Source organism: Patagioenas fasciata, chromosome 5 (assembly GCF_037038585.1).
Source record: "Patagioenas fasciata isolate bPatFas1 chromosome 5, bPatFas1.hap1, whole genome shotgun sequence".
Classification (NCBI taxonomy): domain Eukaryota; kingdom Metazoa; phylum Chordata; class Aves; order Columbiformes; family Columbidae; genus Patagioenas; species Patagioenas fasciata.
Window position 1 is genome coordinate 22,959,118 of NC_092524.1, and position 13,608 is coordinate 22,972,725.

Here is a 13,608-nt window from a genome sequence, read left to right on the forward strand (position 1 = left end):
TCTCTGCCTCCTAGCTACTCATTTTGAAACATACCTACTGTCCCTTTAGGAATATATTTATACCTATATTTATACCTTTTATACCTATAAATATAGGCACCTTAGGTATTTGTTTATACCTTTAGGTGTATAACAGTACAGCCGCAAAGATTACTATTCCTAGACCATGTACAATATTGGTACCAACTCAAGTATGTATTTCAGTGTAGTCTGAGCTATAGAACTGCTGAGGAAAACTGTACTACTATGTTAGTTGACAAGATTTGTCTTGCCACAACCAACACAAATTGCACTGAAATGATGAATAGGCTACATTTAGCTACCAATGAGAAATTAGTACTAGAAATATTTTTCCATAAATGAAAAAACATTTTAAAAAATATTAACCCTCTTATCATTTCTGTCTTTGTTATTTTGCAATTGCTTTGCTTGCAAAATCAAGCAGGGAAGTGAAATGCACGAAGGCATTAGAACAGCACAAATATAAGCACAAATATAAGCCTTTACTTCATATATATATATATATACACATATATATAATGTATCTAAATAGAAATGGCTGTTTGTGTCTGCATGCAAGTGTACAACAGAAAAAAGAGAGGTCAGACAATTTCAAGCTAGAGTGTCACAACACCCTGTGACTGCAGACAGAATTGCAGGCACTGTACAAAATGTTTTGCAGAATGAAGACTTCTGTTTTTTCAGTGGCCACTGAGAGGAGCTCTGTCTCCATTAAAAGCTTGGGAAGTATGAATAGGGGGAGACAGGCAAATTAAAAAGTGCTCCTGAGTAGTGGATACATCCCCAAAATTGTTTTGCTGTTACCTGTCGCAGTTTATTATATGTTAAGAATATGTCCTTAGAAATTATCTCAGTAGAACAGTAATTTATTTCTCAAATGAAATGTCTTGCCTGCAAAATTCACAGGCATCTGAAAGCTGCGTGCCTGGTGTAACCCATTCTTAATTCCACAGACAATTAAGTGAAAAAGGGGGAATACATTGTTCCTCAAACAAAGGAACAAAAAGCATCTACCTTAAACAAAGATAGAAAAAGGACACAAAAAAGACACTCTGAATTTGGCTCTCTCCATTGAAGGGACTGCGATGATTAATTTAGACCAGCCGCCTCCCTTCTATACAGTTAAATTTGGTGTACTATTCATTTCCCTCTCTAACTTCTTGTTCACTCTTCCAAACATTTTTCATGGAATTGAAATGCACTCAACAACTACTAATCACAGCAACTCTCTCTCTCACCATCACATTCTTTCTCTTCCATCTTCACTTACCCATGTTTCAGGCTGATTCCTCCACCAGTTCCTGTTACCCAGCCTAAACCATAAAACAGTCTACAAAGCTCTGGGATAAGATTTCTTGGATGTAAATTCTCCTAAAAGTAAGGAAATAAATTAAAAACCATCAGAACCATCAAACCTAAGAATTTCAATTCTGAAATTGAGTTTAAAGGGGTAGTACTTTCATATTGCAGTATGACAGTCTAATTCATGCTTATGAACATCAGTTACAAAATGACTGCATGTTTGCACAATACCCTTTACACTTTGCAGGGGCCATTCACACCTTGAAATGAACAAACAAAACTGCTAAACAAAATGTATGTCTGATTATCCTTCACAGGAAGGGTCTTATCTCAAATTTATGTGAGTGAAGTGGCCCACAGGTACTACACAAGCGAGATTAAGTCACAGACTACTGCCATAAAAAAAGAAAAATAAAGCACCTAACATTAGCCATTTTGAAAAGCCCAGCTAATGTTTTTTCCTATTGAATCTATTCTGTAGGTTTATTTTGCTTGATTTACAAATTTCAGTGGAACAAACTTTATTAGTTCTGTTATATAATATTTTCACATAGCAGTCAAAAATACAGTAAAAACCATAAGCAAATTATTTGATTCCTACATTTTTACAATGTTATGTTACCTTATATGCAGTTTAGCCAGAATTTATATTCCATTATTCTAATATTTCAGAATTTAAGAAGTTCTTATTTTTTTTCATATTCCATTATCACATGAATAAATATATCTACAAATAGATCTATATCAATCTATTAACCAAAGATATCTGTAGTGTCAGAGATTTACTCATAGCTAATCTAAACCAGAATGGCTTTATAGTACAAGCCAAAACTACTGGAAACTCTAAACTGTACACTGAACATGTAAAACTAAGAAAGCTGTACCTATGTCATATTTTAGGCCCAGCCTACCTGCAGTTAGCAGCTAAAACCATGTACCACTTGCTCACCCTTCCCATGCCCCTGATGCGATGGGGACAAGAATCAGAAAATAAAGGCAAAACTCGTGGGTTGGGATAAGAACGGTTTAATGGAACAGCAAAGAAAAAACAACAAACTATTCTATGATTCTAGTCTATGACCATTAAAAAGTCTCAGCTTTATTTTATACTAACTGCCTCACCTCTAATGCAGCATAAAATGACTGATGGCTGCAATTAAAATGCTTTGTACTTGATATGCTCCCTTGTCTACAGATGCTGCAGATTTGTAGAAGCTAAAAGAAGAAACCAAAGACAGGAGGGTGGTATGCATGCAGTCTTGTTATCAGTCAAAGTCCAGCCATAGATTTTGCTGCAGGTCTGCCTCAGCCTTAATACACAAATATGTCCCAGTCACCACTTTGCTGCCACTTGCAGTTCTTTACTGTTTCTTGCCTTTCTCCTCTCATCTGTGACCAGCAGGTTGATGCAGGTGATTCCCCCCTCTATTCTGCTCTGGTGAGACCCCACCTGGTGTCCTGTGTTCCGCTCCAGAGCCCTCAGTACAGGAAAGACATGGACCTGTTGGAGAGCATCCAGAGGAGGGACACAAAAATGATCAGAGGGCTGGAACACCTCTCCTATGAGGATAGGCTGAGACAGTTGGGGTAGTTCAGCCTGGAGAAGAGAAAGCTTTGAGGAGACCTTATTGCAGGCTTTCAGTATTTAAAAGGGACTTATAGGAAATATGGGGACAGACTTTTTAGCATGGCCTGTTGCAGTAGGACAAGGAGCAATGGTTTCAAACGAAAAGAGGGTAGATTTAGATTAGATATAAGGGAGAATTTTTTTTACAATAAGAGTGGTAAAATACTAGCACAGGTTGCCCAGAAAGGTGGTAGATGGCCCATTCATGGAGACATTCAAGGTTGGACTGGATAGGGCTCTGAACAACCTGATCTAGTTGAAGATATCCCTGCAGGGGAGTTGGTCTAGATGACCTTTGAAGGTCCTTTCCAAATCAAACCACTCTATGATTCTATGAACAGGAACAACAATGAAAGCACCTACAGAGCAATAGCCACAACCTGACCATGTGGTGGTCGTGCTGCAGCAGCCTGTGCCAAAATCTCCCACTGTGGCTTGTGCCAAAACTGCCTCCCGCTTGCACGAACCACAGCTCATGCCTGAAATACAAAGCACCAAACCGCATGGCCCATATAGAACTGGGAGTGTTCTCAACCACCCTGCTACCCACAGCAAGAGCAAGAGAGAGAGAGAGGGGAAGAGAAAGAGAGAGAGACAGCACCCCTGGCCCGCTTTGTAACTGAGCATGATCTTATACGGTATCAGATACTCCCTTTCTGGGTTCTGAGTCACCTGCTCTGACAGTGTAGAAACTAACCCTGCCTCAGCTGACTGAGCACTTTCCACCCCTTATTCTATATAATTTACGTCATGCTCAGGTCTTACCAACACATTTCAACTAATTACTACCACCTTAAACATATATACACATACACACAGATTTTTTTTTTCTCAGTTCATGGCATAGTCTTATTCCTTTGGAATGTTAATTGAGTACATGACTTTGGATTCTATCTATCAGGACAGCCTCCTGGGGCAAGAAAACTGGAGTGTCACATTGTACTGCTGCATGCAGCATCTAAGACTCATAGTTCATGCTCACGGTTTACAGAATAAAGGTGTCAACCCTGAGGAGGTGGCTGGATGCCAGCTGTTAGAACCAGTTCTGGTTCCATCATTGCTGCACTTTGTTTAGTTTAGTAGAAGTTCATTCTTCATTAACCTGAAAGGTACTTACTGAGTACTGTCAGTATGGTGTATAGTATTACGTAGCAATTACCATCATACAGTTCACATCATGGGAGTATTCTCACCCAGAATCAAATCCCCCTGAGGCATGCATGGAACTCCTCCATCCTTCAGCAATATCCACTGAGTGCACTCAGGTCCCTAAGCAAAAGCAGTTCCATGGATAGGTTTGCCTTTGCTCAAGGCAGGAATAACCCAGACTGTTTTCCCTAACAAAATTCATCATGTGCAACACAGGAACTCTATCCCCTTTACAGTACATGGAAGCTTTGATTAGGCAGGGCCAGCTCGATTGGTAGATCCCCTAGTGTTAACTAACCAGGTGGCCTTTGCTAAATCCAAAGTAGCAGTTCTGCTGACCACCCTCCTTACTTCCCCAAGAACAGAAAATTCAATCATTTTATGATCTCCATGCCCAAGGTGACCTCCAACTGACACATTACGCATGAGTTCTCCTCTGTTCACAAACACCAAGTCCAGTGGGGTGCCTTCCTGTCGAGCATTGATAGGGATCATGGCTGAAAAAATTGTGACTAGTTCAGCCAGAAGACAACACATTCAGAGCAGGAGGCACTGCGATCTGCAAATCAACGATGAGCTAACGAGCCACAGATCAGGCTGGCTGACCGACAGGAGATGGAGGATGTGCGGGAGGGCACATAGCCCCTTCTCCTGATATGTGCAGCTTGGCAAACACAGGGGAAAAGTTGAGACCCCTTTATCATGGCCCACGGCTTGTCGAAACTTGGTGATCTTTTGCAATCATCATCTCCCCCTGGATTTCTGCACAACACAAAGGGAGACCCTCAACGTGGCCCAGGACTTTTTGCAATCACCGCTTTTGCCCCACCCCCCAGACTTTCCTCTACTCTGGGAGTAATAAAAAACCCAGCTAAAACAGCACGGTAGTGGGGGGGGAAATACCAGTCTCATCTAAGGGCCTGTTCAGTCATCATCAGTGGGGAACACCAGTTTCACCAGGGCCTACCAGTCTTCACCAAGGAAATACCAGCTCGGCCTCACCAAGAGAATACCAGCACCCTGAGGACCCTCACTCTGAACCAGACATCGGAGGACGCTGCACTCCTGACCCCAGCATCCTCGCCGTGGAATACCAAGGCCACACATCATCGTACAAGTCTTGTCATCCACATTGTGGGGCCGTAAGAGACTGGATCCCTCACTCTTTTCTTTCTTCCTTTCTCTCTGCTCTTTCCTTCTCTCTTTTTTTTCTATACCCCCACTTCTCCGTCTCTCCTTCAGTATATATATATATATATACATAGATATAGATATATTACTCTCTTTCTTTCTCCCTTATACCTTAGTTTTTTCTTCCTCCCTACCACTCTTTTCCTCTCTTTCCCTTTTGAACATATAAGGATAACACCATCTTTAAGCTCTGCCGTTGATTTCTGGTTAAATTTCGTATTATAGCTATTGATGGTTGCCAATATATCGCTCGTAGTAGGACTTTCACTGTTAATGTGTTGATAAGTTCTGTTATGCTTTTGCCAAGTCACCATTTACTGTAACCAATATTCCAACAAGTACTTTTAGTAAAACTCACAACTGAATTGGACCCCGGAGGTGATTGTCTGTCATTCACTTCACATAATCGAGCAGAATTAACCCAGAGTTAACTCACACCTGGTCTCATCTGTTGAGCCAGGGCGCGTGTCACGTCTAGAGTTAACTCATCCCTCACCCCATCTGTTGGAACGGGACAACACCCCATACCACGCATGCTTTAACTGCTTGGCTTGCTTGATTGTAGTGCATGTTTTACAATTTTGAATAACCTGTGTAATAGTGCCCCTGGTCAAATCCATCCCTTGATCATGAGCCCATCTACATGTTGTATGCCTTCCCTGATGATCTGAGGCATCACTGGCCCACTGAGCTATAAATAATTAACTTTTGTGTTGCTAGTCCAAATCTACCTGAGACACTTTAATCTTGGCAGCTCGATCCACCTGCTGGTTGTTCTGCTGTTCTTCAATAGACCAACATCTAGGCACATGAGCATCTACGTGGTGCACTTTCACAAGCAGGTTCTCTAGCTGGGCAGCAGTATCTTGCATAATTCAGCAGCCCAGATGGGTTTGCCTCTGCACTGCCAGTTGCTCCTCTTCCATTGCTGTAACCACCCCTACGGGGCATTTGCCACCATCCATGGGTCAGTATAAAGATAGAACAATGGCCATTTGTCTCAATCACAATATCTAAAGGCAGCTGGATGGTTTTCATCTCTGCAAACTGACTTGATTCACCTTGGCCTTCAGTGGCTTCTGTGACACACTGTGTGGGACTCCACACAGTAGCTTTCCACCTCCAGTACTTTCCCATTATATGACAGGACCCATCAGTGAACAAAGCATATCGCTTCTTATTCTTGGGTAACTTACTATACAGAGTTGTCTTTTCAGCACGTGTCACCTCATCTTCTGGTGGTACTCTGAAATCCTTACCCTCTGGCCAGTCTGTGATTACTTGTAAGATATCTGGGTGATCAAGTTTCCCCATGTAAGCCTGTTGCATGATCAATGCAACCCACATACTCCACATAGCATCAGTTGCATGATAAGCAGAAGAGACCTTTCCTTTGAACATCTAGCCCAGCACTGGCAGTCGAGGTGCCAGGAGGAGCTGTGCTTCAGTACCAATCACTTAACAGCAATGTGACTTAAGGCCACGGTAGTCTACTGTTAGTCTCAACTCTCCACTGGACTTCCACACTGGCCATATGGGACTGTTAAAGGGGAAGTGAGTTTTACTGATCACTCCTTGGCTCTCCAGTTGATGAATCAACTTATGGATGGTAATCAGGGAGTCTCAGTTAGTGCAATATTGCCACCAGTGCACTGTTGTGGTAGCAACTGGCACCTGCTGTTCTTTGACCCTTGTCAGTCCTACAACAGAAGGATACTCTGAGAGACCAGGTAAGGTAGACAGCTGTTCAATGTCCTCTGTCTCCATGACTGCTACGTCAAAACCCCACTGGTACCCTTTTGGGTCCTTAAAATACCATCTTCTGAGGTAATCTATACCAAAGATGCACAGAGCATCTGGGCCCATCCCGATGGGGTGATTTTGCCAGTCCTTTCCAGTCAGACTTATCTCAGCATCTAACACAGTCAACTGTTGTGATCCCCCAGTCACTCCAGAAATGCTGGTGGGTTCTGCCTCTTCATAGTTTGATGGAATTAGAGTACATTGGACGCCGGTGTCCACTAAGAGGCCTGTACTCCTATGGCTCTGATGTTCCAGGCCATCGAATCCACATGGTCCAATAAACCCGGTTATCCATCTCTTCCACCTGGTTCAAAGCAGGGGCCCTCTAGTCCTGGTCATAGTACTCACTGCTTCCTTTTTGCAAGAATGAATCAGAAGCCTCTTCAAGAGGATCAAAAGCAAGATCAGCTCTTCTACTCTGTCTGGGGAACTGCCCACTTGAAACTGGAGTCGCATTTTTCCTGGCAGAATCCCCTCTTATGGTTGTCTTTCCCTGAAACTCATGTACCCATGCCTCTAGGACTGAGGTCAGTTTCCCATCCCACCTCCTCATGTCTTCTCCATGGCCATGCAGGAAAAAACACAGGGTTTCCTTTCCCTTTATATTCTCTCTCTTGATTGGAGAGACGCTCTTTTTGAGTAGCTGAGATCATAGGCTGTACAGGTGGAGAATGGAACTTTGAAATGCTGGAACTCTCAGGATATTTTTTCAGCTAGCACGTCTTGCAGTTTCTCCACAGCTGAGATGCAGGCCTGCAGGGAGGAAGATAGACTTCCTTTGTATCACTGTAGTTGGCCAGCCAATTCATCCACTATTTGTTCCTCATCTTCTTTCCATGACACTAATGCCAATAAGCTGGCACAGGATTTGGCAGCCAATGCATCCACTATTTGTTCCTCACCTTCTTTTCATGACACTATTGCCAACGAGCTGGCGAAGGAAAATTGTGCACTCTGCAGGATCTTTCACCACATGGGTTGTATGCACTGGACTTCATTGGGATCTGTGGGTAAATTGTCATTATTGGTGTAATTATAATTCACCTCCAGAACAGCTAATTCCCTCAAGTACTGGATACTTTTCTCCATGGTGGTGCACTTCACTGGGTGACAGGTAACATCTTCCTGGACAAGATACCTTTCCTTCACACCGTCCAGAGGCTGAGGGTTTGTGTCTTTTCCCCAATTGCCTTGCCAATGCCTCCTTCCTTAGACAGGGATCCTAGCTGCGTGGCTTCCCTACCCTCTAATTCCAAGCTACCTGCCCTGTTATCCTAGCATCGGAGCAGCCAAGCAACGATGTGCTCACCATCCCAGCAGCTGAAATATATGCTGCTGCCCACCTAGGGATAGAGATCGGGTGATTATCTCTGTTTCTGCCTCATCCTGTTATCACGATGGAGCTGGGTCATTACCTTCCCTCACTAAGGTAACTGATTTTTTTGCATATTTCTCTTTCTGTATAGGGGCAACTGATACAGACATGGGTTGGTTCTTTGATTCAGCTGCAGCACCTGCTGCCTGGGTTTGGGTAACCAGACTGCCTGTCACGGGGGCTTGAGCAGCTGCAGTGTTTGACACAAGGGTAGGAGTGGCCACAGTGTCTGTCAGTTTGTTATCCCCCTCTTCACCCTGGGGGTGCTGTATGCTATTGAGCAGCATTTGGTATGTACTGGCTAGGGCCTAGCACAATGCAGTAATTTGTGCTTCTTTGGAATAGCCAGAACATTTTCCTTTTAAATATTCTGTCACTTTATCAGGGTCCTGTAGCTGTCCAGGAGTGAAACTCCAAATCATCAGAGGTGAGAAATTCTCTATAGATATCTGCCCATGTTTTCCCACATGCCTTGCCATCCATGACCATCCAGCCTCGGGGCAAATGGGTGATATTCTTAACACATTCTTTTGTAACCCTGTATATGACCTCAGACACATTCAGGAAACATAGCAACAAGAGCATGCTAACTTGAATATCCCCAGGGCATTCAAAATCCACAAAAACTAATGTACCTAAACTACAGGAGATGAGGGAGGTGAAAAAATGGGGGGAAATTCTGCACCCCTCCACCTTCCCCATATACTGAGGGACGTTGTCTTAGATAAGAAAATAACAATACCTTATAAAAATTCCAACCGAGATGTGCAAAATAAGAAATCATGATCTCATAAAATTGATATTATACAGGACAGCAATAGGATAAACCCAATCCTTTTCCCAAATACAATAAACAGCACCACAGAGAACACATAGGGCATGTAGGAATTCAGATAACACAGCCATGTAGATAAAGAAATAAACATCATGACCACTCAACTAATATAGTAAATGCATATTTTAACACACTCTGGTCAGCTCTGCCGTTATTCCAAGAACGTATAAAGCAAGGGACACACAATGCAAACTGATGACATGGCCGTGGCAGCTCATACCGAAACCACCTCCCCGTTGCCCGCCCCCACCTTGCCTCAGTGTCCCAGACCGCTCTGGTCGAGGGAGGGGAGGAGGAGGAGGAGAGGGGAGGAGGAGGAGGAGGAGGAGAGGGGAGGAGGAGGAGGAGGAGGAGAGGGGAGGAGGAGGAGGAGGAGGAGGAGGAGAGGGGAGGAGGAGGAGGAGAGGGGAGGAGGAGGAGGAGAGGGGAGGAGGAGGAGGAGAGGGGAGGAGGAGGAGGAGAGGGGAGGAGGAGGAGGAGAGGGGAGGAGGAGGAGGAGAGGGGAGGAGGAGGAGGAGAGGGGAGGAGGAGGAGGAGAGGGGAGGAGGAGGAGGAGAGGGGAGGAGGAGGAGGAGGAGGAGAGGGGAGGAGGAGGAGGAGAGGGGAGGAGGAGGAGGAGAGGGGAGGAGGAGGAGGAGAGGGGAGGAGGAGGAGGAGAGGGGAGGAGGAGGAGGAGAGGGGAGGAGGAGGAGGAGAGGGGAGGAGGAGGAGGAGGAGGAGAGGGGAGGAGGAGGAGGAGGAGGAGAGGGGAGGAGGAGGAGGAGGAGGAGAGGGGAGGAGGAGGAGGAGGAGGAGAGGGGAGGAGGAGGAGGAGAGGGGAGGAGGAGGAGGAGAGGGGAGGAGGAGGAGGAGGAGGAGAGGGGAGGAGGAGGAGGAGAGGGGAGGAGGAGGAGGAGAGGGGAGGAGGAGGAGGAGAGGGGAGGAGGAGGAGGAGGAGGAGAGGGGAGGAGGAGGAGGAGGAGGAGGAGGGGAGGAGGAGGAGGAGGAGGAGAGGGGAGGAGGAGGAGGAGGAGGAGAGGGGAGGAGGAGGAGGAGGAGGAGAGGGGAGGAGGAGGAGGAGAGGGGAGGAGGAGGAGGAGGAGGAGAGGGGAGGAGGAGGAGGAGAGGGGAGGAGGAGGAGGAGAGGGGAGGAGGAGGAGGAGAGGGGAGGAGGAGGAGGAGAGGGGAGGAGGAGGAGGAGAGGGGAGGAGGAGGAGGAGAGGGGAGGAGGAGGAGGAGAGGGGAGGAGGAGGAGGAGGAGGAGAGGGGAGGAGGAGGAGGAGAGGGGAGGAGGAGGAGGAGGAGGAGAGGGGAGGAGGAGGAGGAGGAGGAGAGGGGAGGAGGAGGAGGAGGAGGAGAGGGGAGGAGGAGGAGGAGGAGGAGAGGGGAGGAGGAGGAGGAGGAGGAGAGGGGAGGAGGAGGAGGAGGAGGAGAGGGGAGGAGGAGGAGGAGGAGGAGAGGGGAGGAGGAGGAGGAGAGGGGAGGAGGAGGAGGAGGAGGAGAGGGGAGGAGGAGGAGGAGAGGGGAGGAGGAGGAGGAGAGGGGAGGAGGAGGAGGAGAGGGGAGGAGGAGGAGGAGAGGGGAGGAGGAGGAGGAGAGGGGAGGAGGAGGAGGAGGAGGAGAGGGGAGGAGGAGGAGGAGGAGGAGAGGGGAGGAGGAGGAGGAGGAGGAGAGGGGAGGAGGAGGAGGAGGAGGAGAGGGGAGGAGGAGGAGGAGGAGGAGAGGGGAGGAGGAGGAGGAGGAGGAGAGGGGAGGAGGAGGAGGAGAGGGGAGGAGGAGGAGGAGGAGGAGAGGGGAGGAGGAGGAGGAGGAGGAGAGGGGAGGAGGAGGAGGAGAGGGGAGGAGGAGGAGGAGAGGGGAGGAGGAGGAGGAGAGGGGAGGAGGAGGAGGAGAGGGGAGGAGGAGGAGGAGAGGGGAGGAGGAGGAGGAGAGGGGAGGAGGAGGAGGAGAGGGGAGGAGGAGGAGGAGAGGGGAGGAGGAGGAGGAGAGGGGAGGAGGAGGAGGAGAGGGGAGGAGGAGGAGGAGAGGGGAGGAGGAGGAGGAGGAGGAGAGGGGAGGAGGAGGAGGAGGAGGAGAGGGGAGGAGGAGGAGGAGGAGGAGAGGGGAGGAGGAGGAGGGCGGGCCCACCCCGTTTGTAACTAAGCATGACCTTATATGGTATCGGATACCACCTTTGCCTAGTTCTGGGTCAGTTGCCCTGGCAATGTAGAAATTAACCCTATCTCGGCTGACCCTGCACAACCTAACAGGTAGCAGTCCTTGATAAGTGAGTACTACATTGGAAAATTAAAAATTTTGAATGTTGGAATCATTTTTATGAGAAATATAACCAGTATACACAGAGAAAACTGGGACATGCTAACTTAATTCTGTGTGATTGAATTTATGCGTTTGCGTGTTGCCTTGAGTATTTCTTCCGAGAGAACAAAAAGCCCCATTCACCAGTGTAAAAACTAAAAATCATACGTTCTTTCACAAAGATCCTGATACAATTAAACCCATCAAGGAAGAAATTAAACAGTACAGAAACAGAGCAGTAATTTTATTTACGTCAATTTATCTCCCTGGGATGAGGTAGTATTTCCACCTACATTACCACAGTGCTACAGCTGGTTTTCTTTCTTACTTGACTGTGTGACAGAAATCAGCAAATAAGCACAACAAATGTGCTTCTTGCATTTGTTTCAACAGAAAAAAAGGATTAGTTTTAGGAAGTCTAGACACTTATGTCACCAAATACAGTTACCTGCTACAGCAGTCGACTCTCACATAATTCTTTAAAAATATGCATCAAGCCTGATCAGTACTTCAAAGTTCAACTTAAAAGTATGGCACCATATTCTTCAATTGCATTAGTTACTGAAGCTATTATCTTTAAAAAACTGGGATTCAGTTCAGATAGTATTCCTGCCTGCTCTGATTTTGTTTCTATTATTTAAAGTCTCTTTTAATATAGTAAAAAGTCATCTGTTCATTCATTTCAAGTGATAGAAACAAGACTCTAACCAGCACTCCTAGAATATTATATAAGAAGCTAAGATTTTCAAAGCACCATGAACCTTCATCAGTTCACATTACCTGAAATAAATAGAACAGCATATATAAGGGTGCATGAAGGAAAAGGACTCCTACATTTACAGTGAAAAAAATCTGAAATCTTCCCATTCACACAGCTGAAAATGAAACTACTCCTTTCTAGCTTTTTGTCACTGAGAATAATATACATCAAATATACTCTGACATTCCTCACATACTAATTACTCTGAAATGTACCATGAATCTGAAAATATTAATGAATGTGTTTTATATTTATAAATTCAAAACAAGTGCACAGAAGGTGTAAATGATGGGTCCCAATTTTGTTGTTCTTACTTATTTACACAGAATTAATGGCTGTACATAATTTTAATCTGTTCACCTATTACAAAACTGAGTGCCACAGCATCTTGTTTTGACTCTTATTTAAAAGGACATTCCTGTCTATTTGTAGCCTATGTGCAACACCAGTATTTTTCATTTCAAGTAAAAATTATTTATTTTCTACTTTTACTGGAATAAGCATGTATTTAACAGGTTTACATTGCTGTTATTTATTGAATGTACACAGCCATAAAACCCCCAGATTATAACACTCCTACAGCTGTTTCATATTTTCCCTGTTTGATGAATGTTGACATTTACTGCAAAATTCACATTCATAGGAGAACATGAATGCTTTTCACTACTTTAAATAATTAAAAAGAATTTTAAATAAAAGTTCAAATTCAGAAGCTATCCTCAGAGTTTAACAGTATTTTTCCAGGATCAGTGGATACTAATTGCAACCATAAAGTATTTAAACAAAAACATTACTGCATTTTGTGTTTAAAATTACTGATAATGACAGTTCTTTCCATAACTAAAAGTGTACTTGCTGTAATAAGCCTGAGAATTAACATGTGTGAAAGCAGTAGGCAATTCAGCAGGATTACTCTTCGTCAAATCTCAATTAGCAGTACTTTTAAATTTTATTTTTAAGTTGAAGTACAGATGCCATCGGTTATCTCTTCCTTCATATTTCCAACTCAGGATATGGCCCACTAGTTTTCTGATACAGCTAACATGAAAAATTTAGCTTCTTTCCTGCTATGTTATTACCATTTTAGCCTAAGTTTCTACATGGTGTTAGGTATTAAGGAAAACTCCACAGATCTCCATGAACTAAAAGAAGTGACTAATTTTTCACTCCATTAAATCATTCTTTTGAAAACAAATTTGCTGGTAAATTTCTAAATAGAAAGTGACTGAAAATTTAGAATATTTCCAGCAGTCAAATATTTTTTTAAA

General features: G+C 44.8%; 1 protein-coding gene across 2 annotated transcripts in view; it reads right to left on the reverse strand.

Moving 5' to 3' along the window:
• APIP (APAF1 interacting protein) overlaps positions 1 to 13,608 on the reverse strand; it is a 30,443-nt gene that overhangs the window by 12,781 nt on the left and 4,054 nt on the right. The window contains exon 2 of one of the 2 annotated variants that reach the window (XM_065838541.2): positions 1,292 to 1,392. The exons of the other annotated variant lie outside the window; for it this stretch is intronic. Within the exon in view, the coding sequence (XP_065694613.1) occupies positions 1,292 to 1,392 (101 nt within the window). The remainder of the gene's footprint in view (positions 1 to 1,291; positions 1,393 to 13,608) is intronic. 2 annotated transcript variants of the gene reach the window in all.